At 42.4% G+C, this 26193-nt stretch overlaps 1 protein-coding gene across 4 annotated transcripts in view; it reads right to left on the bottom strand.

The window, feature by feature from the left end:
* Positions 1 to 4149: 4149 nt before the first annotated feature.
* LOC112254361 (semaphorin-3F) overlaps positions 4150 to 26193 on the bottom strand; it is a 100799-nt gene continuing 78755 nt past the window's right edge. For 2 of the 4 annotated variants that reach the window (XM_024426855.2, XM_024426857.2), the window contains 12 exons: positions 24593 to 24709; positions 24159 to 24298; positions 22664 to 22778; positions 15968 to 16037; positions 15676 to 15820; positions 15212 to 15434; positions 14172 to 14260; positions 14023 to 14064; positions 12707 to 12864; positions 10684 to 10751; positions 10347 to 10480; positions 4150 to 6980 (listed from right to left, as the gene is read on the bottom strand). In XM_024426855.2, the coding sequence (XP_024282623.1) occupies positions 6546 to 6980; positions 10347 to 10480; positions 10684 to 10751; positions 12707 to 12864; positions 14023 to 14064; positions 14172 to 14260; positions 15212 to 15434; positions 15676 to 15820; positions 15968 to 16037; positions 22664 to 22778; positions 24159 to 24298; positions 24593 to 24709 (1736 nt within the window). In that variant the 3' untranslated portion in view covers positions 4150 to 6545. Of the gene's footprint in view, positions 6981 to 10346; positions 10481 to 10683; positions 10767 to 12706; positions 12865 to 14022; positions 14065 to 14171; positions 14261 to 15211; positions 15435 to 15675; positions 15821 to 15967; positions 16038 to 22663; positions 22779 to 24158; positions 24299 to 24592; positions 24710 to 26193 lie in introns of all 4 variants that reach the window. The other 2 variants (XM_024426854.2, XM_024426856.2) reach the window with 1 other exon arrangement.

Below are 26193 nucleotides of genomic sequence, written 5' to 3'. Positions count from 1 at the left end.
TGAGATGTCTTGAGATGTTGCTTCAATATATCCACATAATTTTCCTACCTCATGATGCCATCTTTTTTCTGAAGTGTACCAGACCCTCCTGCAGCAAAGCACTCCCAAAACATGATGCTGCCACTCCTGTGATTCAGGTTTGGGATGGTGTTCTTCGGCTTGCAAGCGTTCCGCTTTTTCCTCCAAACATAACGATGGTCATTATGGCCAAACAGTTCTATTTTTGTTTCATCAGACCAGATGAAAAAAAAAGTACGATCTTTGTCCCCATGTGCAGTTACAAAACGTAGTCTGGCTTTTTATGGCGGTTTTGGAGCAGTGGCTTCTTCCTTGCTGAGCGGCCTTTCAGGTTATGTCGATATAGGACTCGTCTTACTGTGTATATAGATACTTTTCTACCTGTTTCCTCCAGCATCTTCACAAGGTCCTTTGCTGATGTTCTGGGATTGTTTTGCACTTTTCGCACCAAAGTACGTTCATCTCTAGGAGACAGAACGCGTCTCCTTCCTGAGTGGTATAACGGCTGCGTGGTCCCATGTTGTTTATACTTGTGTACTATTGTTTATACAGATCCATGTGGTACCTTCAGGCGTTTGGAACTTGCTTCCACGGACGAACCAGACTTGTGAAGGTCTACAATTCTTGGCTGATTTCTTTTGATTTTCCAATGATGTCAAGCAAAGAGGCACTGAGGTTGAAGGTAGGCCTTGAAATACATCCACAGTTACACCTCCAATTGACTCAAATTATGTCAATTAGCCTATCAGAAGCTTCTAAAGCCATGATATCATTTTCTGGAATTTTCCAAGCTGTTTAAAGGCACAGTCAACTTAGTGTATGTAAACTTCTGACCCACTGGAATTGTGATACAGTGAAATAATCTGTCTGTAATCAATTGTTGGACAAATTATTTGTTTCATGTACATAGATGTCCTAACCGACTTGCCAAAACTGTAGTTTGTTAACAAGAAATTTGTGGAGTGGTTGAAAAACGAGTTTTAATGACTCCAACCTATGTGTATGTAAACTTCCGACTTCAACTGTATGCGTTTTGGTAGGGGTAGAAGAATAAGAGTATAAGATAACTGTATAACTAATAGACATTACCATTCAGTTGTTTGCAGATGGTCAAATTAATAAATGAAATAACTAATGTGTATGAACATATATGCTAAGGGCTCTATTCAATCTTTATCTAGGAAATTCTGCATTACAGCGTGATATAGGTTTAAAGACAATGTTCCCGTGACAGAGGTGACTGCATTCCCGGTAAAAGCTGCACACGTGGGCTCTATCGGAAATTACTCTTCAGCGATACAAATTAAATTGTGCTTTAAAATGCTTGTAGAAAAAAATGTTAGTCCACTAATGACATGGTTTATGCTATAGCTGTCCAGCAGGGAGCAGCATTGCCCACTTTTTTAAAATCTGCTTTGCCTACCCAGGTCAAGTCACTGCAGAGTTGCCCAATGATTCTATCCTTCTAGACTGTCTGTCCTTGCTAACCCAATTTTGTGTTGTGTTGATAAGAAGAGCCTGGAGTTTTTCTTGGTCAGGTAGTATGTAGGTAAGAGTTTTTTTCTGCCAAGACCTGGGAATTTGTAAATAAACCTAAATGTGACCCTAACCCTATATACAGTATTCCATGCAGTACATTGCAATTGTAATTGATATAAGAACAGTTGATCTGCTCAAATTCCCACCAGGCAACCACCCCAGGTTAGGACACTGATGATGTCAGTGGATTATCAATTCTGAGTAACGGAGTGGGTGTGACTGACTGGAAAAGACCAATCACTGACTGAGGATCTTCTGAAGGTCAAATCAGAACAATCAAGCAGTTTCATGGGATGCCAAACTGCTGCCTCTCACTGCTCCCAGTTCAGAATCAATCTCCCTGGCCCAACAAAGCCATTTGTGATCCTGGGCTTCTCTGTTGTGTGCTGTGGGAGAGACAGAAGATAATGTTGACACTTCATCTTGGCGTTGTTGTTCTAATTATTTTTGCCCTTACTATTATTATCATTACAATAATAAGTATTTATTTTACCATGATTAGGCCTTGTAGGCTAGCTGAGAGAGCACATCCTGTCTTTAAAGTAACATTGGTCTACTTTAATGTATCTCCCACCCTCTAGCTAGCTCGATGGAATAGTTGTCAATTTATAGTTAATCTTTGTTTTCATTTCAACAACTTTCTACTTGTGATGTGTTAGACGCCTTGATTAAGATTGATTTAAAAAATAAAAAATAAATCCACTGGGGCTGATCTGCTTGCTCCTTTCTTACTGCAGCTTTCTGCTCCCCTGATGGCAGAATTATTGACACATGTTTTTAACCTGACAATTATCTCAGGTACTTTCCCCAGGGTTTGGAAGGCGGCCCATGTGCTCCATCTCCGCAAAGGAGGTGATCCCTCCGACCTAAATAATTATCGGCCAATCTCTGAACTGTCTTGTGAATATTTATTTTTTTACTCTTTGATCAATTCTCAGCTTAGATCTTTCCTAGCTACGAACTGTATTCTAAGTGTTTATCAATCTGCTATGAACTGTATTCTAAGTGTTTATCAATCTGCTACGAACTGTATTCTAAGTGTTTATCAATCTGCTACGAACTGTATTCTAAGTGTTTATCAATCTGCTACGAACTGTATTCTAAGTGTTTATCAATCTGCTACGAACTGTATTCTAAGTGTTTATGAACACTTAGAATACAGTTCGTAGCAATCTGCTTTCAGGTCAGGTCATAACACCATCTCCAATGCATCACTTTAATTGATGTGGTAAATTGTATGGACAAAAGGAAACACTGTGTTGCCCTCTTCATTGATCTGTTAGGTCCTGTACTTTTTACTGTGTATATAAACAATATTGGTCTATCTGCTAAAAAAGTACATACACCTGTATGCAGCTGACACTGTTGTGTACGCTGTTGCCCCCACGGTTTACAAGGCTCTTTCGGAGCTACAATCTGCCTTTGTTGAACTGAAATTGGTACTTAATGCAGGTAAATCCAAGTATATTTTATTTTCCCAAAACACTTAAAAATGTATCTGATGATTTATGCATGAGTACATTGGATGGTGCCCACATTGATCGTGTCCCCACTTATAAATATCTGACCATCTGGATTGACGATATCTCTTCATAAATATCTTTATTTCTATATGGCCATTTTATTCAGAGCTGTATGCGGTATTTGGTTGTGGCAAACACATACGATCTATTGGTTTCAAATGAAGACCATTGTGATTTTTTTCAGGGCGAGACAACCGTGACGTTGGCCAAATGTATACGCTTTTGTTGTCCGGATTTGTTTACACTTCAAAGACATCCGCACAATATGTGTCTTCGACTACCTCCAGAGGCGTTCAGGAAGATCTAATCAGATCAAATCACAATGAGAATTTTGATTGTCTACACCTGTCGACAAATGTGGGCTCAATCAGAATGTGGACAAGATCAGCACAACAGACACATGTTAGAACAAGGTATAATAGGGGCTACTGTGTCAGTTTGGCCATGAGCTAGATCGGTCATGGAGAAAGCTGTCTTGGCTTTTACAAGGTGTGGAAATCCTCAAGGCCCTGCTTTAACCATGCCGTCTCCCATGGCCTTGTAGTCAGCGCCATCCTCTAAGGCAGTGTTTCCCAACTCCGGTCCTGGAGTACCTCCAACAGATCAAATTTTTGTGTGTGGCCCCGGACAAGCACATCTGATTCTACTTTTCAACTTGATGGTTAGTTGACTCAGGTGTTTTTGTCCGGGATTACAACAACAATGTGTGCTGTTGGGGTTACTTGACGACCACAACAAATCATACAGTCCATTTGATCATGATATCTACTGGCAATGAGGGTATAGGCCATGTGATTCCATATTGAAATATGAGAGGAGATGATAAAAATGTTAAGGCTGAAGAAAAGCTCTACGCATCTATTTCCTCCCAGGGTTCCATCTTGAATAATAACAGAGCGTCACTGTCAGTCAAGCTGCCAATGATGACCTTGTCAGCCATAAATGGCTGGTAGCTTAATCGTTCTCTCTCTGTGGTAGCTTGGAACATTTATTCCCAAAAGTTCTGAGTGATACACAAAATAGAATATGGAAACATCACACCATACATCAGAATAAAAGCAGAGCATTATATTTTATAAAATATAGAGCTTTAATTTATTAGTCAGCAACAACAATGGAAAGGGAAGAGAAAGTAATTTACACAAGTAATTACAATAACATCACCTCTGTGCATTGAATCTTAACTGATAGCAAAAAGAACACAAAAAAAGAAATACAAAACCAAAAGAAAAAAAAGACACCGTAAAAATACCAAGAAATTGTACAATCATTTTTTTGCTGTAACACCCTGTTTTCAACTGGAGGAGAGTAACAGGGGCCGTCTGGTTTTATTCTGGGAATGAATACTATCCCATAGTGAAGCGTGGAAAAGAGAGCCTATCAATATCTGCTGGTACATTACACATAGTAATTCTCCTCCATTCTGTTTTATGCTGCACTGAGGCTGTCCCTCATGTCTTCGCTGACGTTTGACCATACTGTACACTTGAAGAACAGAAAAACTACAACATAGTTTTTTTTGTTTCATAATTACAGTACAAATACATATTCATGCACACAATGAATATTTTGGTTATTGTCACAACGTTGTTACAATGTTTTGTTGTGTAAGGAGGACATTTATTTTTTTTCACATGTAAAGTCGAAGAATCCAAATGCACCGGTAAATGAAAAGAGATGGCTCTTAGTTTGAACCAACATGGCTGGTGAGTGAAAGTGATCTGGGCATTGCCATAGATTATCCATTATATTGATCAGATACTCCATTGACCTCTCTAACAATGAAAATAAATGCCTTCAAAAATGGAAGGTAGTTGGTAGGAGGCAATATCAGGTGGGACCATTCTAGCCAATGAGAAGGCAGATACGATTGTGATAAAAGGCACAACTCCGATACAAAGTGTTTTTTTCTCAAAGTTGCCGGGAGGTGACGTGTCCTTCTTATATCAGTACATTCGTAACAACCTTAAGCATTGCGAAACTTCTGTTCGATCAAATAAGCCACAAGTAGCAAATAAGCCATTACATTTTTTGTTAACCAAATTCTACACTTTCTTTGACCTCCATACAAAAACTCTGCTTGGTGAGAGGAAAAAAAACAAGAACAAATGGCAGGTGAAGACAGATTTTGGGCCCAGTTATCCCTCTCGCTTCGCCTCTTCCGCTCTAGCATCGCTTGATCTCAAACTGAATTCCGCTTTGTTTTTGTTGACCAAAAGGAACTGTATTTGGCCAAAGTGTGCTAGGTTTGGCCCTGGCCAATGTTTTGAATATCTTATACTTTCCATAAGATTCAATTGAATAATTTGAAGGTAAGAGAATAATGCCCTTTGTGTACAACCTTGACCCTTTACTGTACCTCACACTCAGTCCCACTCAGTCCCATTCGATGTTTAGATTGCAAAATATACCAAACAAAGCTCGTAGACGTCCTTAAAATATTTCTTTGATAAGTATCTACAGTGTTTTTTTTTTCTTCTGAGTAAGTTTACTTTCTGATTCTCACAATGTCATTTACCACAATTTAGCTGCTGAAAGGTAAGGTTTTAATCCTTTTTTCATTCTTTGTTAAACAACAATCTATTCGATGGACCTGGCCATTCAATAATAACCCCCCCCCCCCTTCACGGACTCTGGTAATCTAGAGATGATTTCATGCATAGGCTACATGGCAACACTGTATTTTTAACAATTGGTTTGCCTGAGTTAATGGCACATACTGTACAGTGAGGAATAACCAATGAAGCCGAAAATAAATAGCATCAACCTATTAGGGGAGCCAATTATGCTTAGCAGCAACAGTATTCAACATAGTCATTTAGACAACAGGTTCACAGGGAGAATGGACAGCTAGCCAATGAGTGGGGCCATTTGTGCATCCTCTGAAATTGGAGTCAGGAGTCTTTGTCCTTATGCACTGATTGTGAGGTTACTGTATGTTCAAACACTTCCTGGTGAGCTGAGAATATGAGTATTGATATTCAGTCAAAGCAAACAAGAAACCATTATATCCCCATCTACCCCAACCCTCGGTTAACGTATCTGTTTACACAATGACCCCTTTCAGCTTACTACCAACAGAGTTTACATTCCAAACAGAGCTGTCAATGTCGAAAGATGGAAAGATTAAGATTTTTGTAATGACAGTAACAACAATAATACAATTAATAACAATAATACAATAACATTTACCCAAAAGGTACCTATACACAAAGAGCATTTTTCTATAAGTACAAAGAAATCCACAGAATGATACTATATACAACCTACAATAAATACTGTGTATCATATACTTTATTGTTGAAAGGGATGTGGGCTGTGTTTGTTTGTATGACTTGTTTTTTTTCCACTTCCATTTCTTTTATTTGTGGGTTTTGATTTTCTTTCACCTTGTCAGTCTCCTGAATTGAGTCTTTCCCAGTTTCCCTGGGGTGCGGTTGAAGTTTGGGAGAGTTGAGGGACCCCTCATGTCTCCACCTCCTCTTCGTCCTCTCCCTCACCGTGATGTCGGCGGTTGCGTGGTTTCTTCTGCTCCTTGAGCTCTTTCATGTCATTGGCCTTGATGGCTCCCATCATGGGGTCTCCCAGCTGCCAGTAGTCCTGACAGTACTGGTTGATCAGGCCCATCTCTGGCTGGCTCAGGATGGTCAGCAGGTCCTTGTACTGACCCGCGCTGGGCGTCCAAGCGCTGGACTGGAGCGCAGATGGCCCCAGTCCCCCACCCTCCACCAGGACGTTGTTGATGGCTCGGCCAGACAGGACCACCAGCTGCAGCTTGACCAGCGTGTGTTTGAAGTTCTTCTCTGTGGCCGTGCACTGGTAGACCCCAGAGTCTGAGGGCTGGAGAGAACGCAGCAGCAGACCTTGCTCTGTCTTCAGGACCCGCCCGTCAGAGCGCATCTGAGAAAGAGAGAGTTATGACTTGCATCTACAATGATGAAATGAGGCACGATGTAAAGCCAGGATAGTAACATCAGTGGAGAGGCCACGCTGACAGCTAATCTCCTGTTCTTATTGGCAGCCCAGCACCACCAACCACCTACTATCTCAATATATCAGTGTTATGTCTACCTGTACATTCTTCCACTAACATGATCCACATTGATCTGCAGTTAAATACCACAGTCAATTCCACTTCAATAAAAGTGCTCTAGTGATGTTTTCCATTGTCTCTCGATGTCATTCCTGAAACATATCCAAGAGTTTTTATAGCTGCTGACAGCTTTTATACCCAGAATCAGATGGGTTGAGCAACAGCCCAGCCAATTAAGCCATGCCAATGGGGAAAGGCAGTATCCAACCGAAAAGCCAAATAAAACAGACGTTACACTATAGCTTCACAGTAAACTTCAAGAACAGCCTCAGGGGGAGAAACTATGAGCAGGTCTTATGTTGTTTTATGGATGGGCCCTCCCTTTGGGTACTGGGACAGTTTGGGCTTTATCCCTTCAGGTTGAAAACCAACCACCTGGTTATCATATCTGTATGGCTGTTATCTCTTTATTACAGTATTACATCAATACACTGACAACAGTAATACATCAATAGACTGACAACTTCAGCTTTCAGATGAAACATACTGTAGCCTGAGGAAGACCCCTCGGCATCATTATGTAACAGAATGAGAAGTGCAGTCGACAGAGGGGAACATCATGTCCTTCCTGGGAGATTTACTCCTAAACTAATCCCACTTTATCTGAACAAGATCACATCCCCTGTCACGAAGTTGATGTATGGTTTGAATAACCTTAGGTCATAGTATACCAAAAACCCATATATTTTTTATATTTTTTATTTTAAACATTTTATTTCACCTTTTTAACCAGGTAGGCTAGTTGAGAACAAGTTCTCATTTACAACTGCAACCTGGGCAAGATAAAGCATAGCAGTGCGACACAAACAACAACACAGAGTTACACATGGAATAAACAAGTGTACAGTCAATAACACAATAGAAAAAAAGAAAGTCTATATACAGTTTGTGCAAATGGCGTGAGGAGGTAAGGCAATAAATAGGCCATAGTAGCAAGTAATTACAATTTAGCAAATGAACACTGGAGTGACCGATGAGCAGATGGTGATGTGCAAGTAGAAATACTGGTGAGCAGAAAAGTAAAAACAATATGGGGATGAGGTAGGTATTTGGGTGGGCTATTTAAAGATGGGCTATGTACAACTGCAGCGATCAATTAGCTGCTCAGATAGCTGATGTTTAAAGTTAGTGAGGGAAATATAAGTCTCCAGATTCAGCGAATTTTGCAATTCGTTCCTGTCATTGGCAGCAGAGAACTGGAAGGAAAGGCGGCCAAAGGAGGTGTTGGCTTTGGGGATGACCAGTGAGATATACCTGCTGGAGCGCGTGCTATGGGTGGGTGTTGTTATCGTGACCAGTGAGCTGAGATAAGGCGGAGCTTTACCTAGCATAGACTTATAAATGACCTGGAGCCAATGGGTCTAGCGACGAATATGTAGCGAGGGCCAGCCGACTAGAGCATACAGGTCGCAGTGGTGGCATATATATACAGTGCCTTGCGAAAGTATTCGGCCCCCTTGAACTTTGCGACCTTTTGCCACATTTCAGGCTTCAAACATAAAGATATAAAACTGTATTTTTTTGTGAAGAATCAACAACAAGTGGGACACAATCATGAAGTGGAACAACATTTCTTGGATATTTCAAACTTTTTTTAACAAATCAAAAACGGAAAAATTGGGCGTGCAAAATTATTCAGCCCCCTTGAATTAATACTTTGTAGCGCCACCTTTTGCTGCGATTACAGCTGTAAGTCGCTTGGGGTATGTCTCTATCAGTTTTGCACATCGAGAGACTGAATTTTTTTCCCATTCCTCCTTGCAAAACAGCTCGAGCTCAGTGAGGTTGGATGGAGAGCATTTGTGAACAGCAGTTTTCAGTTCTTTCCACAGATTCTCGATTGGATTCAGGTCTGGACTTTGACTTGGCCATTCTAACACCTGGATATGTTTATTTTTGAACCATTCCATTGTAGATTTTGCTTTATGTTTTGGATCATTGTCTTGTTGGAAGACAAATCTCCGTCCTAGTCTCAGGTCTTTTGCAGACTCCATCAGGTTTTCTTCCAGAATGGTCCTGTATTTGGCTCCATCCATCTTCCCATCAATTTTAACCATCTTCCCTGTCCCTGCTGAAGAAAAGCAGGCCCAAACCATGATGCTGCCACCACCATGTTTGACAGTGGGGATGGTGTGTTCAGGGTGATGAGCTGTGTTGCTTTTACACCAAACATAACGTTTAGCATTGTTGCCAAAAAGTTAAATTTTGGTTTCATCTGACCAGAGCACCTTCTTCCACATGTTTGGTGTGTCTCCCAGGTGGCTTGTGGCAAACTTTAAACAACACTTTTTATGGATATCTTTAAGAAATGGCTTTCTTCTTGCCACTCTTCCATAAAGGCCAGATTTGTGCAATATACGACTGATTGTTGTCCTATGGACAGAGTCTCCCACCTCAGCTGTAGATCTCTGCAGTTCATCCAGAGTGATCATGGGCCTCTTGGCTGCATCTCTGATCAGTCTTCTCCTTGTATGAGCTGAAAGTTTAGAGGGACGGCCAGGTCTTGGTAGATTTGCAGTGGTCTGATACTCCTTCCATTTCAATACTATCGCTTGCACAGTGCTCCTTGGGATGTTTAAAGCTTGGGAAATCTTTTTGTATCCAAATCCGGCTTTAAACTTCTTCACAACAGTATCTCGGACCTGCCTGGTGTGTTCCTTGTTCTTCATGATGCTCTCTGCGCTTTTAACGGACCTCTGAGACTATCACAGTGCAGGTGCATTTATACGGAGACTTGATTACACACAGGTGGATTGTATTTATCATCATTAGTCATTTAGGTCAACATTGGATCATTCAGAGATCCTCACTGAACTTCTGGAGAGAGTTTGCTGCACTGAAAGTAAAGGGGCTGAATAATTTTGTACGCCCAATTTTTCAGTTTTTGATTTGTTAAAAAAGTTTGAAATATCCAATAAATGTTGTTCCACTTCATGATTGTGTCCCACTTGTTGTTGCTTCTTCACAAAAAAATACAGTTTGATATCTTTATGTTTGAAGCCTGAAATGTGGCAAAAGGTCGCAAAGTTCAAGGGGGCCGAATACTTTCGCAAGGCACTGTATATAATATATAATACGTCTGGGCTCAATGGGCAGAGAGTATAGAGCGCAACAGTGTTTTGGGAAGAATACTAGTTTGAGTGATATTGTGTGTGTCATAGATGGCCGCTCACCTCTTTCCGGCGGTCACTGTTGTCCCTCTGCAGGTGCCACTTGATGGCGGCGTGGGGAGAACGGGCCTGGCACTCCAGGAAGGTGCTGCTGCCCTCCACCCCATACTGCACCATCTCCAAGGTGTTCTTATTCGCTGAGAAAGACACCATGGCAATCATAGATTCAGTATCATGTCCCACAAAGACAACAAATCCAGAAGAGCAATGTTTATTTCATATCTATTTGATGAAAATGTTGCCGTGTGATGGCATAAATAAAGTCAATGAATGGATGAGATGTATTCACCGCCACTGAAAATCTCTACTCCATCCACCCTCTGGCACACACTGGTCTTACCATTGGAGTTGAAGCCCCTGCACTGCCGGATGGGGTTCCCGTACTTCACGTCCTGCCTCCGGCTGCGTCTAAAGGGGTCAGACCAGTATTCCCGAATAAGAGAAGAGAATAAATTACCATGCAAATGCAAAGCCATTCAACATTCCATAGAGTCAGTCAACAATCTGCCATAAAACATTGCATGCAGTAGTCATTCAACGGCCTATAGTATAGAGCTTTTCAACCATTCAACAATCCATATACCGGAAGCCATTCAACAATCTATAGAGCCAGCTAACAATCCATATACATCAACCATCCAATCTATAGAAACATTTCAACATTCTAAAGGGCCATTCAACAATCTATAGAGCCATTCAACAATCTATAGAGCCATACAACAATCTATAGAGCCATACAACAATCTATAGAGCCATTCAACAATCTATAGAGCCATTCAACAATCTATAGAGCCATTCAACAATCTATAGAGCCGTTCAACAATCTATAGAGCCATACAACAATCTATAGAGCCATACAACAATCTATAGAGCCATTCAACAATCTATAGAGCCATTCAACAATCTATAGATCCATACAACAATCTATAGAGCCATTCAACAATCTATAGAGCCGTTCAACAATCTATAGATCCATTCAACATTCTATAGAGCCATTCAACAATCTATAGAGCCGTTCAACAATCTATAGAGCCATTCAACAATCTATAGAGCCGTTCAACAATCTATAGATCCATTCAACATTCTATAGAGCCATTCAACAATCTATAGAGCCGTTCAACAATCTATAGATCCATTCAACATTCTATAGAGCCATTCAACAATCTATAGAGCCGTTCAACAATCTATAGAGCCGTTCAACAATCTATAGAGCCGTTCAACAATCTATAGAGCCGTTCAACAATCTATAGAGCCGTTCAACAATCTATAGATCCATTCAACATTCTAAAGGGCCGTTCAACAATCTATAGAGCCATTCAACAATCTATAGAGCCATACAACAATCTATAGATCCATTCAACATTCTAAAGGGCCGTTCAACAATCTATAGAGCCATTCAACAATCTATAGAGCCATACAACAATCTATAGAGCCATTCAACAATCTATAGAGCCGTTCAACATTCTAAAGGGCCATTCAACAATCTATAGAGCCATTCAACAATCTATAGAGCCGTTCAACAATCTATAGAGCCATACAACAATCTATAGAGCTGTTCAACAATCTATAGAGCCATTCAACAATCTATAGAGCCGTTCAACAATCTATAGATCCATTCAACATTCTATAGAGCCATTCAACAATATATAGAGCCATTCGACAATATATAGAGCCATTCAACATTCTATAGAGCCATTCAGCAATCTATAGAGCCCTTCAGCCTATATTTGTCTCAGCCTCCAGTATTTATGCTGCAGTAATTTATGTGTCGAGGGGCTAGGGTCAGTTTGTTATATCTGGAGTACTTCTCCTGTCCTATTCGGTGTCCTGTGTGAATTTAAGAGTGCTCTCTCTAATTCTCTCTTTCTCTCTTTCTTTCTCTCTCTCGGAGGATCTGAGCCCTAGGACCATGCCTCAGGACTACCTGACATGATGACTCCTTGCTGTCCCCAGTCCACCTGGCCGTGCTGCTGCTCCAGTTTCAACTGTTCTGCCTTATTATTATTGGACTATGCTGGTAATTTATGAACATTTGAACATCTTGGCCATGTTCTGCTATAATCTCCACCCGGCACAGCCAGAAGAGGACTGGCCACCCCACATAGCCTGGTTCCTCTCTAGGTTTCTTCCTAGGTTTTGGCCTTTCTAGGGAGTTTTTCCTAGCCACCGTGCTTCTACACCTGCATTGCTTGCTGTTTGGGGTTTTAGGCTGGGTTTCTGTACAGCACTTTGAGATATCAGCTGATGTACGAAGGGCTATATAAATAAATTTGATTTGATTTGATTCAACAATCTATAGAGACATTCAACAATCTACAGTATGAAGCCATTTACAATTCTGAGCAGCTCATGCTGATGCTCACCTCTTCTGCGAGGTGGAGTAGCGGGAGCAGGACTTTCCGTCCCAGGCGCAGTAGGGGTCCCGGGCCAGGCAGCAGTCAGCACACGCCTCCCCATACACATCACAGCGGTGGAGGGCCAGGTGGGTCACACCAAGCTCAGAAGACACATAGAGCTGTTGCTGTGAGATTAGAACGCAAAGGAGGATGTGAGATCCCAGCTGGATAAAGTAGGGGAATATCCAATATTTACCACAGATCAAGTCACAGTGCAGAGGGTTACAGTGGCCAAGAGTCGGTCAAAGCTATAACAATGTAATGTGATAATATAACTATTAAAACACGTGTAAATATAGTTTGCTACTTGGAAGAGTTGCGAGCACACTGGGAGAGCTCATCTTTACTGTATAACTAAGATTCCCATTGTCCCAGGACAATGCACCTTCAGCTTTTATGATCAGCTGTTTTGAATTCATCATTCTTGTCAGCCTGTGTAAAATTGTAACCCTTTCTAAGAAGGATGTCATATCATGTATCCAAGGCCGACTATTTTAACCACAGCGAAAGACAACACTAACTTAATGCGTTTACCATATTTCTCTTTTTATTGTTTCGACCAGACTTGCAGGCATTCTATGAATTGTGAAGGGAAACATTAGTTCCACAGCATCATATAGGTAGCTCATGGCATTCTTAAATAATTTCCCTTCATTTAATTCACTCCCTCCTCTTTATCCTACGAAATATACACTACCTTTTAAAAGCTTGGGGTCACTTAGAAATGTCCTTATTTTTGAAAGAAAAACTTTTTTTTTGTCCATTAAAATAACGTCGAATTGATCAGAAACACAGTGTAGACATTGTTAATGTTGTAAATGACTATTATAGCAGGAAATGGCTGATTTTTAATGGGATATCTACAGGCCCATTATCAGCAACCATCACTCCTGTGTTCCAGTGGCACGGTGTGTTAGCTAATCCAAGTTTATCATTTTAAAAGGCTAATTGAAACCATTTTACAATGATGTTAGCACAGCTGAAAACTGGTGTTATAATTTAAGAAGCAATAAAACTGATCATCTTTAGACGAGTTGTGTATCTGGAGCATCAGCATTTGTGGGTTCAATCACAGGCCCAAAATGGCCAGAAACAAAGAACCTCCTTCTTAAACTCGTCAGTCTATTCAGTTATTTACAACATTAACAATGTCTACACTTGTATTTCTGATCAATTTGAAGTTATTTTAATGGACAAAAAAAAAGTGTTTTTCTTTAAAAAAAATAAGGACATTTCTCAGTGATTTCTAAGTCTATTAGGTAAGTTTATACAGACATGCTTACCCTTTTGGACGAAATCTTCATGGTTATAATTGGAGTTGGAACCTGGAATGTGGAGACAATGCATTGATGAGTCTTCGAAAGTATCTTTATTGAAAATAGACGTGGATATAGGCAGAGAGAGAGACAGAAGAAAGACAGTGAGTGCTCACCTTGAACACCTCAACCTCCTCCAGGACCAGTTCTTCAGTCTGCAGGTCGTCTTTGGGCAGAACAATCACCTTCTGAACTGTCCCCCTGTCTGTGGCCCAGGGAAACACCTGAGAGTTGATATTACTACACACACCTACTGTGGCTTGACACTACCCTGCCTTGCTGCCTGTCAATCAAACAGCCCTCACAGTCTGCTTATGTAAAGGCAGCTCTCTCTCAGTGTTCACCTTTGTGCTCCCCTATATGAACATCATCTCTTTCACTTGCTTAGTACCGCATGTCAACTGGCATAACGTTCTCCTCTTCCTCCCTGCGCCCCGTTCTACAGGAGCCAGGAGGTAGGAATTTCCCCCCAGACAGCCCAGCCGTGCCCCAACAGAATGGCATGTTTGATTTCTGCACCCAGGCATTCCTGAGTGCAGGATACCTGAGATTTATTATGACTCTCAATGTGCCCCAACGCAGCGATGAATGCGTGCTCCTGACGGCGGCTCAAAGGAGAGACATTCCACTGACTCCGGGCACAGTGGAGCACGGTGCACTCGTATAAAACCCCTCTAGTCTCCAAGAGACGCAGAGCAGAACAAAGACGGCACACTAAAGGGATAATGAGCGTATGGGAGGAAAAAACCCCGTAAAATCACTACTGCTGCACTATGCTGGTGGTGAGATTAGTATAATGGATTTCATTTCTGTAACCCCCCACCTCCATTCCCCCTCCTCTCACCCATTCGCCCTGAACGGCAGGTAGAGACCTCAAAAGCTTCTACTTCAAGTGAATGACGCAAAGGACGACCCTGTTTATTGGTTAAACATTCATTTTGACAAAAAGGGGGTCAGAAGCTTTTCTCCTGGTGATAAATGATCATGAGAAAGACACCAGGTCCATCTGGCGGAGGTTTTGTCCTTTATATTCCTTTCAGAAGGACATCTGTTGAGCATCCTTGGACATTGTACAAAGAGTTATAGAAAGTAACGCTAATGTGACTTTATGTAGGCCTACTTTATTTCACGTGAATATAGACTAGTGACGACTCACCAGTTCCCAGGAACAGCACTTCATAGTTCCCGTCTGCGGCGGCCACCTGGTCCACAGTGATGGTGGTGAACTCGTAGTCCACATTGGTCCGGACCACCAGGGGGCGCTTGTGCATTGGGTACACTGCATTGTACATGTTGGGGTGGTTCCTCATGAAGTTGATGACTTCGTCTGGGTAGTCTTTGGTGGACTTCATGTTGGGGGTGAACGTTCCACCTGGGCACTGTGGTTGAAAATGAAACGAGCATTAAAACTTTGCCTCTCACCACAGAAACAACAACAACCACTTATCCACAGCATCAACATGGGAGACATGAGGACTCTTATAGCAGGAGAACACGGCTATGGAGGCTAATGTTTGTGTCCTGCTTGACAGACAGACGGTTTCTATTTAAAGTCTAAGTGTCTCTTATGCCAGCGTGGTTTGGTATTAACACTCATGGCCATGGGAGGGTGAGGCTCACCGTCCCAGGTCGAGGGTAGGGGATCTTCCCAGTGTAGGCGACCCACTGGTAATTGGGCCCTTCTTTGTGGGCGAAGGGCCCATTGAAGACCTGGCGGATGTCTGCCATGGAGTAGACACACACCGCTGAACCCCTAAACACTGAGCTGTGTGGAGAGGGGAGAGACAGACAGCTCATCGGGTTAAGAACTGAAACAACTAATAGGGACATCATATGACAACGAAAGTGTATTTAAATAATTATTCTTCATTGTTTCTAATAAAAGTTTCTGAAAACAAGTTTGACCACTCACCCCGAGACGGAAAAGACTCCGTAGATAACAGGATTCTTGGTGTCCTGGGTCGGCTGTATGTAAACGTCTCCTTAAAGAGATACACAGCAAGAATCACGTCAGTGCAAAGAGAAGGTAGTATTTACAGAGGTCCAGTCAATCCACCTTTCGCTTTTCACACCTTTTGGCAAAACCTGAACTCCCATCAGAACAGCTCTCCTCCTCAAACAGGAGGAGCAAATGCACACAGTGTCTCTCCTCTCCTCTTTTAGAGGGCAGCTCAGAGGCACGCATTTCATTTCTCTTTATCATCACATGAATCGTTTCTATTTCACTTTGACCTGCATTGCTGGAGCTCGGAGCTTAACATTTTCACTGTACCCTGTGATTAGACCTGCAACACTACATGTAGCGATTCAACTTCTAATCTAAATCTAATGTCAAGCTTTGCGTTGCTTGAAGATGTTGTGTGACCGGACCACAATCATGCAGGGGTGGCAGTTGGTTAGAGTGTTGGGCCAGTAACCGTAAAGGTTGCTAGATCGAATCCCCGAGCTGACAAGGTAAAAAATCTGTCGTTCTGCCCCTGAACAAGGCAGTTAACCCACTGTTCCTAGGCCATCATTGTAAACAAGAATTTTGTTCTGAACTGACTTGCCTAGTTAAATAAAAAATGTGGTGGGCTTGATGGAATTGGAGATAAACTAGCCTAGCAGTGAGGATGGGGTCAAAATGAAAGGAGGAGAAGATGTGGCTAGCCTTTTCCTCCAGGGCTGTACGACTGACATCCATCATACTGCTGACAGAAACAGGAAGGGTAAGCCCATGACACATCTTTACAGAGCAACAGGAAACTAACAGAGACAAACGTCCACAGGATTCTTCCCTAGGCCAAGATGAAGGCTACAGTACTGTCTGTACAGTACACAATATGATAAAACAAAGACAAAGCGCTTCAGAGACCACACCCTTGAACAGTAAGCATTCTATCCAGTAGTGGATATTCCCAACTGAACCCAGAGGGTAATGAAACTCATTATTGAGCATCTATGTATGCAGAACAATTAATAAAAAAGACCAAACTGGGACACCATGTAAAGATATATAGCAATGAAACCCACACAGTCGCCTGAGGTGTCTAGGCTTGAGTGAGACAACATGATTGCTGTGTCACCTGAGAGTTTTCTCCGGAATCTGAGTTATTTAATACGTGACGAACAGACACTTTCCACTTCCGGTGTCCAAGGTTGGGAGGGGTGGCAGTTGGGCTTTGTTCTAAGCCCTAGAGCAGGGGTGTCAAACTCAATCCTAGTGTCTGCTGGTTTTTGTTTTTTCCTTTCAATTAAGCCCTACACAACCAGGTGAGGGTAGTTCTTTACTAATCAGTGACCTTAATTAATCAAATCAAGTACATTGGAGGAGCGAAAACCTGCAGACATTCCCCCCGTGGAATGAGTTTGACACGTGCCTTAGAGGAAGATGAAATCATACCTCACATGCCTCTGGGGGTCCCAGAGAGAAACTCCAACCAGTTTATTTCTGGTTGGAGCCCAGGTGGCTGCAGAAGGAGACCTACTTTAGATCTGATTGGCCTCCGGCCAATAGTGATTGTCTCTCCTCGCTGGCCTGCTTTCTGACTGGCCCACATTCTCCTCTCAGGAGTCACATCCACCTCACAGAACAGAACTCAATAGTAAGTCAGACTACTTGTGTGCAGTAGGGGAATGGCCATTGGCCAGAGGATAAAGACACTGCATGTCTACATGCAAGAGCCTGTGAAGATCCTGTGAGAACTCAAATTGAAAGCATTATCATGCAATGGACTCCAATGAGACGTATGATAAATTCTGCTAGTCTACAATTCTTCCTTTTGTGTAGACTGGGCACATTGTTATTCACTAGGATTAGCAATTCGACATACTTAATAGAATACAGAGAGAAAGGCTGTCAGGGTTGTCATATAACAGATGAGCCCCACCAAGAAACACAGCTGTTCCACTACAGGAAGTGATGAATCAGATACCGTAGACTACACTGCAATCACAAACAGCCAGAAAACCAGAGCTATCATTAGCTCAATACAGTTGGCTGTTTGAGTCTGTTGTCTCCCAAAATTGTTATTATCATTATGAAAAAAGCTACTTGATTTGAAGTTGAAATATTCTGACAAGGCAGAGAAGAGTTGGCAACAGGAAGGCTTCTCATGTGCATGTTAGTAAGAGCTGTGAGTGAATCCAGACTCCAAACTGTCCTTTCACCTTCCTACTTTTGCAAGGCAATAAAAATCCTGTCTTAACATGTTTCGTTTCCTCAAAAGTATGAATGTATTTTTCCTAGAGCTTAGCGTGATATTGCCCTCTACTTCTCCCCCTTCTCTTTCAATCTTTCTTTCCCTCTACCACTCTTGTTCATCTCTCATAAAGTCTTTGTGAAATCCATGCGCAGGTACCTGCGGATTGTTGAAGCAGTGAGATTGATTAGAGTAGCTTCAAAAGTGTAAATATTGTTGATGCTCAATTTCATGCAATGTACTTCCTTATTTGTATAAAACCATACAATCTAAACCTTTACAGTATCAATTTCTATAATTGCTTTGCATTATTCATTTTGACATAGAATACAAGCACATGTGCCTGGATAAGGGCCTCTACCTTGTGTTTCAATTTACTGGGGGTCATTTGGGTGCAAGTTCTCAAGTAGAGCCAAATCTTTAACTCTTCTCAACTGTAAAACTCTGGGTCTCTGGCGTCCGAAGCTAACAGCAAGTCACACATAAAACTGTTGCCACACAAGGAATACAGCTGGGCTGGAAGGCTCATCAAAGTTCACAATAATTACCCCAAGGTCCTCTTTACTTTACTACTACACTAATAGAGAGTGAAAATGTAAGTTAATCTGTTCTCTTTATCCAGGCACATACCATAACTCCACCGCCACCATGGGGCACTCTGTTGAAAACGTTGACATCTGCCAACCGCTTGCCCATACGACACCATACGACACTGTGGTCTGCGGTTGTGAGGCCTGTTGGACGTACTGACCAATTCTCTAAAACAATGTTGGTGGAGGCTTATGGTAGAGAAATGAACATTCAATTCTCTGGCAACAGCTCTGGTGGACATTCCTGCAGTCAGCATGCGAATAGCACACTCCCTCAACTTGAGACATGTGTGGCATTGTGTTGTGTGACAAAACTGCACACTTTAGAGTGGGCTTTATTGTGCAAAGCACAATGTGCACCTGTGCAATGATAATGCTGTTTAATCCACTGATTCTTGATGTGTTAGACCTGTCAGGTCGTTGGATTATTTTGTCTCACTAACAGGGATGTAAACACACTTGTGCAAAACATTTGAGAGAAATAAGCTTTTTGTGCATATGGAACATTTCTGGGATCTTTTATTGCAGCTCATGAAACATGGGTGGGACCATCACGTTGCATTTATATTTTTGTTCAGTGTAGAAGGCACATAGAACTTGTTGCCCTGCAGTACTGGAGTAATCCTTCCATCCTTATTCTCCCCTGTCAACACCACAACCTGAGCATGGACCGACAGATGTAGGATCTTCATTGGATCACTCCTTTGTTGCTGAGAATTTTTGTGGCACAGCAGGAACTGCAAACTTGTGGTGCATTCAAGGTTTAAAAAGACTTTAAAATGTCAGCCCTAACACCCCCTACAAAATACACTACATGACATAAAGTATGTAGACACCTGTTCGTCAAACATCTCATTCCAAAATCATGGGTTTTGGAATGAGATGTTCGACGAGGGGGAGTTAGTCCCCCCTTTGCGTCTATAACAGCCTCCACTCTTCTGGGAAGGCTTTTCACTAGATGCTGTAACATTGCTGCAGGGACTTGCTTCCATTCATCCACAAGAGCATTAGTGAGGTCGGACACTGATGTTGGGCGATTAGACCTGGCTCGTAGTCGGCATTCCAATTAATCCCAAAGGTGCTCGATGGAATTGAGGTCAGGGCTCTGAGCAAGCCAGCATCCCGGAGTCACCTCTTTCACTGTTGGCATTGAGACTGGTGTTTTGCGGGTACAATTAAATTAAGCTGCCAGTTGAGGACTTGTGAAGCGTCTGTTTCTCAAACTAGACACTCTAATGTACTTGTCCTCTTGCTCAGTTGTGCACCGGAGCCTTCCACTCCTCTTTCTATTCTGGTTAGAGCCAGTTTGCTGGAGTAGTACACAGCGTTGTACGAGATCTTCAGTTTCTTGGCAATTTCTCGCATGGAATAGCCTTCATTTCTCAGAACAAGAATAGACTGACGAGTTTCATAAGAAAGTTATTCGTTTCGCACCTGTAATCGAACCCACAAATGCTGATGCTCCAGATACTCAACTAGTCTAAAGAAGGCCAGTTTTATTGCTTCTTTAATCAGATCAACAGTTTTCAGCTGTGCTAACTTAATTGCAAAAGGGTTTTCGATTGATCAATTAGACTTTTAAAATGATAAACTTGGATTAGCTAACACAACATGCCATTGGAACACAGGATTGATGGTTGCTGATAATGGTCCTCTGTACCCCTATGTAGATATTCCACTAAAAATCAGCTGTTTCCAGCTACAATAGTCATTTACAACATTAACAATGTCTACACTGTATTAATAATTTGATGTTATTTTAATGGACAAGTGCTTTTCTTTCAAAAACAAGGACATTTCTAATTGACCCCAAACTTTTGAATGGTAGTGTACATATATAATCCACAAAATAATTCAAATTTCCTGTTGCCGCAGAATTACTTTCCTGCTGTAGCAAACTGGCTCAAATAAAGGTCCTACACCTGTATTTAGACCAGACATTATAATCCATCAGTAAACTGGAGACTTGGCATGGAGCTCACCTATACCCAGTTAAACACATGCACTTCCTGGGGGTACAGTGCCTGGCAGGAGTGGGCAGTGGCCACTGGCATCAGGTCTGTCTGACCTTTGCTTCCTAGTTCGGGACGTACTGTATGGATGTACTGTATGGACAGCCTGTTGCTAAGCTGAGTCTGCACTGTTCATTAGGAGACTGCAACAGCCCGTGTCTTTACACATTTACAGCTTTATTTAAGTACTGTCCTGAACGGTGCACTGTACATGTGAACCAGTGCCAGCCCTCCACACTCCTCTAAACCCAGTGTGCACGGCATGCCTGTGTCAACACTGAGCCGACTAATAAAGACACAAAGTAGTTTATAACCGTAGAGTACGCTGCTTACGGTTTGGATATCCTTTCATTTACTTGGGCAAAATGGTTATATAGCACCAGTAGCTAGGTTTACATACAATTGCCGCAGATTTTCATGCAAACATTCTAAAAATCTGTGCATTTTCCAACCAGTGGCGTGTTTCCACCAAACTGACTTGTTGCAGATAAAGAATCAGTGTGTGATGACGTAGTGCACACAAAATGTACTTCTTCGCTTCCATGTACTTAATAAAAATCTAAAGTTCAATGTGTTTCCATCGCATTTTAAACTCTACCAATAGTTTAGTCACTGTTGCACAAAACTGTAACTGTTGCATTAAACTGTTGCATTAAATAGAAATGTGCCTACTGGCGAGGCATGTGCGCTCTAGCCCAGGGTCCCCCCCCCATTATTGGAAAGGAGATCAAGATCACTGTGCACTTTCCTCTCTGGAACTTATTTCATATTTAGCCTAATAGGCTGCATGGTTTCCCGAGTCGTACTGGGAGGAATACAGACCATGTCATCGCGTGACTCCAAGTTGACTTCGATATGATAGTTTTTATATCAATATTTGCGCACTCTGGGACTATAAACAGAGGTCAAATAGAAAGTAACACAAGCTTTTCATTCTTGAGGTTAGAACGTGTCTACTGTAGGCTCGGTCGTAGATTAATCAGAACTCTTATCATTCCAACATTCTATTTGGAAGCAGTGAGGCAGAGATAGGAAGACATGGTAATGGGCTTGACAGTCCTGCCTGGCTACTTGATCTGTCTGCCACGAGGCAGCAAGCCCCTCATATCCAGTCTATGACAGGATGGGAGTGCTTCCCAGACACCTTTTACTGCACAGCAAGGAAAAAGGAGCCTTTTGTTTGAGACATCTTGAAAGAAAATAACAACTATAGTACCGGAGTGGGCGCAATTCCCATTACAGCATGCCGTATGGGCCACGGGAGGATTGAGAGGAGGTTGTGTAATGGAAGAGGCTGCCATATGGTGCAGAGACTGGGCTGTGTGCAGTGCAGTGCAGTGTAGTCAGGCACTTGTCAGGTGGTGGTATGCAGAGCTAAAACTGGCCTTAGATGAGCCTGGTTGGATAGTGCAAGCAGGGTTATAAAAGACAGGCAACACCAACTAGTTCCTCTATCAAGGGTGGGCATTTCCAGTCCTCAGGGGCCTGATTAGTGTCACAGTTTTGCCCCAGCCCCAGCTAACACACCTGACTCCAATAATCACCTAATCATAGTCTTCAGTTTAGAATGCAATATGATTAATCAGCTTTAGGGGATGGAGAAAAAGTGTGACACCATTCAGGCACCCGAGGATTGGAGTTGCCCACCCCTGCAACTGGTCTGGAGTCAGTTCCACCACCATCCTCTTTAACTGGTCTCTATTTGACACAGTTTTAATACCGATGAGAAACCTCAAGATATTCAACAGGCTGTCTGGTTCCTCGTTCCTTACTTTGATGTGGATAGTGGATGAAACCACAGTAAAGGGGAAGAAGGAGAACTCACGGAGCTCGTCGAAGTGCGTCTCAATCCCGTCGGCCCCCGGCACTGAGCAGATGAGCCGTGCCTTCAGGAAAGTGCTCCACTTGTTGACCAAGCAGCAGTGTCCACCATCATCATTCTGCAGAGAGGGGGAGAAAACACAGTCTTCATCACACACGCACTCACATCCTCTGTCCAAAAACAAACAGGTGGAGCCACCCACATACATTGTACATATTTTAAAAAGCAGGCCGGTTTTGAGAGCGGCCCTGCAAAACGTTGAGAAATGCTTAGTTGTGGGGGGATGAGATGGTAAACACTGTCTCCTCTTATTTAGAGCCTCTCCCATCTGTCATGGAGCAGGGCCAAATTCCAGTCTAGTGAGGGACAGTCAAACCCAGTAGATGTGATTTAGAGGTTTCCTCCTCCTTAACCAACACATTCTCCTTAAAGCACGTTCCACTTTGATGGGGAAACACACTGCCGTGTCATATATTTAAAAAATATTGCTGTAGCAAATTGTTTTCACCACATATAGCATTTTAATACCCACATGACGGTTGTAGGCCTGTACATACTGCACAATACCTTCTACACACATGTATTTGGAATAAATCCCTAAATGGGATTTGAAATTGTTTTCACAAACTTTGTACTCCATTTTTAGAGCAACTACGCTGTACAGTTGTTCATGTTTTGGGGTATGAGGAGTGTATAGAGCCATGGCATTAAGAGGCTAATGGCATTAAGAGCATCCAGATGTGTATGGAAGGGAGAATGATAGAACAGCATCCCTGGGGACCAGTGTAAAAAAACATTGAGAGGGGAATGAGTGTTTGTGTGCAGGGTCACTGCCTCACCCATTCAAATAAACACAGTGGTGAGCTGTGGAAGAACTGGAGCATGGTGACATAACTGAATAAACATTACGCTCTCCATGTTTGTAAGCTAAGCCCAGAAAGATGCATCCTAAGCTCCAAGTATACCCTACAGGGGACAAACACATTCCCTGTTATTCGTTTTTTGCTGTTCTTCTCAATTTGTAGCTCTGGGGGTAGAAGGTCAGGGCCATGCTTTTATTAAGACAGTGTGTGGTTAATTACCACAGGCACTAGAGAATAATGATGTCGAAGGGCTGCTGGGCTGGTTTAGAGGCTCTGGACTTTACCAAGCTGTTAACTGAATACCTAATATACTACATCCTTTAGAGTTTTTTAAGACTACCAGTCAGGAGAGGTCAGAGGATCATGGGGTCTTAGGTCAGAGTACCATCTCATGGACAGAGGCATGCATTGTACACAGGAAGGTTAAATAGACATGTGGATTTCGGCGAGTTAGTGTTAGACTAACACAAGTAGTTCCACACCCAGGAAGTCCTGACAAAACTGGTTCCTTTCCCTTTCTTAAAGAAACTAGGGTTTATTTGTCATGTTGTGCATGTCACATGTATTGTTATTTGACAGTTCTGAGGTGAAGGTGGCCTCATTATTAATACACTCCATTCTGAGGCTGTGCTCACCAGGCAGATCCGACCGATGCGGGCCTGAGTCACGGGACTCTGGCCCATCTCAGCAGACGTCTCACGGAAGAAGAAGTAAAGCTTGTCGTCATTCCTCTCTGCGCTGTCAGGGATGAGCTGCACATGGACAAAGGACGGGTCTGGAAGAAGGAGAGAGGGAAGGAGTGTGAGAAGCTTAGGAGGAGATCAATTTCACTGAACATCTGGTTAATATCATTTACAAACTGTCTGCATTTCGTGTTTAATAAAGGATTAGATTTTGTAAACATAAACATGATTAAACTTTTCAATAGTTTCGGCTCACATGTTGACAAATGGTACTTTCAAATCCGTGCCATCCCATGCATAAATTACAGCACAGTTGTCTTAATAGCATAGACAAGCTCTTGTATAACAGATATCTTGAGTGCCAAAGAAGCCATTAATTTATTTACCATTTAACCATCTGGAGTTATACTGGTCTGTACGCATGGCGGTCTGTTTCCCAGTACGGAAGATGGCAGAGTCTGTTCCCATGAAGTCAATGTAGACCCCAGCATAGAGTTCACCGTCTGAGAGAAAAGGAAAAGAGAGACGGAAGGACAGAGGGAGAGAGAGAGAGAGAGAGAGAGAGAGAGAGAGAGAGAGAGAGAGAGATTCAATCGGCTGAGCAAAATACTTTTGACTCTTTGATATAAAGCCAGCCACACCCTTGGCATGAAGGACTGACGCTCTCCTTACGCAGAACCCCCCACCCCCATAATTAAACCTTTAGTCCCTGGCAGGTCCCCTGACAGGACCCTAGTGCCCAATACCTCAGGGCTTTCCATCCCCTACATCCAGATACATATCTTTAGACTGTCATCATCACGGTGCCTGTGTCAAAGACATCTTTAGCACATAATGTGGACAAAGACAGATGAACAACACACATTATATTACACAATCATACATAAGGAAGATTGCACGGTTTGCCACTAACCTGGCCTTTTAAAGTTATGTACAGAGAAGGAGGACCATAGTCTTGTTAGTCAGTGGGGAGGCTGGGTGTTGGTCCTTCAGTTGCTGGTTGGGCCTCATATTGTTTTCTTTTGTTCTACTGTATTATTGACTATGTTTTGCTTATTCCATGTGTACCGCTGTGTTGTTGTATGTGTCGATTTGCTACGCTTTATCTTGGCCAGGTCACAGTTGCAAAGGAGAACCTGTTCTCAACCAGCCTACCTGGTAGCCTACCTAAATAAAGGTGAAATATATATATATATTTTTTGTAAATATGACAGCAGGTGTCTCAGCATGCATTTGACAGCTACGGGGTTCTTGACAGTTCTCAAGGGTGGGGTTATCAGGACAACAGGGGCTCAGGGCAAACGGAGCAACAACTAAACTACTAGTATGTACTAACTAGCAGTTAGTACAGGCAGTTTTGTAATACCCGTGGCAATCGAAAACGCCTAAACTGCCAAAACCTGACAAACCAGAGGCCACCTCACTAAGATCTAACTTTACCCTGCGAGAGAAACCGCATTGGCAGGCAACAATGGCGGGCATCGCCCGCCAATTTTGTCATAATAGCTGAGTGATTCAAGACTTAATTTGCTAGAATGGATGTGAAACTGGACAACAACCACACTCTAGTTACTTCTCAAGGCGGATCGTCGACCTTGAAGCAGCTGCTGAAAATACCTGGGTCTAAACACTAGAAACATCAAGCTGAAGAGAGACATTGAAATGCAATTTAAAAATATATAATCTTTATTTAACTAGGCAAGTCAGTTAAGAACAAATTCTTATCTACAATGACAGCCTACCCCAGCCAGACGAGGCAGACGCTGGGACAATTGTGCACCGCCCTATTGAACTCCCAATCACAGCCGGATATGATGCTGTCTGGATTTGAACCAGGTACTGCACTGATACCTCTTGCACTGGGTTGCAGTATCTTAGACCACTGCAACACTCCACTACCCTAACGGTGAGGGTAATGGACCTAGATGGGCGCACTAGGAACCAGAATGTGAGGATTGTGAATTTACCCGAAAAGACAGAAATGGAC

Source organism: Oncorhynchus tshawytscha, linkage group LG07 (assembly GCF_018296145.1).
Source record: "Oncorhynchus tshawytscha isolate Ot180627B linkage group LG07, Otsh_v2.0, whole genome shotgun sequence".
Classification (NCBI taxonomy): domain Eukaryota; kingdom Metazoa; phylum Chordata; class Actinopteri; order Salmoniformes; family Salmonidae; genus Oncorhynchus; species Oncorhynchus tshawytscha.
The sequence above is the reverse complement of the archived record's forward strand: the minus strand, read 5'-3'. Positions and strand labels throughout refer to the sequence as shown.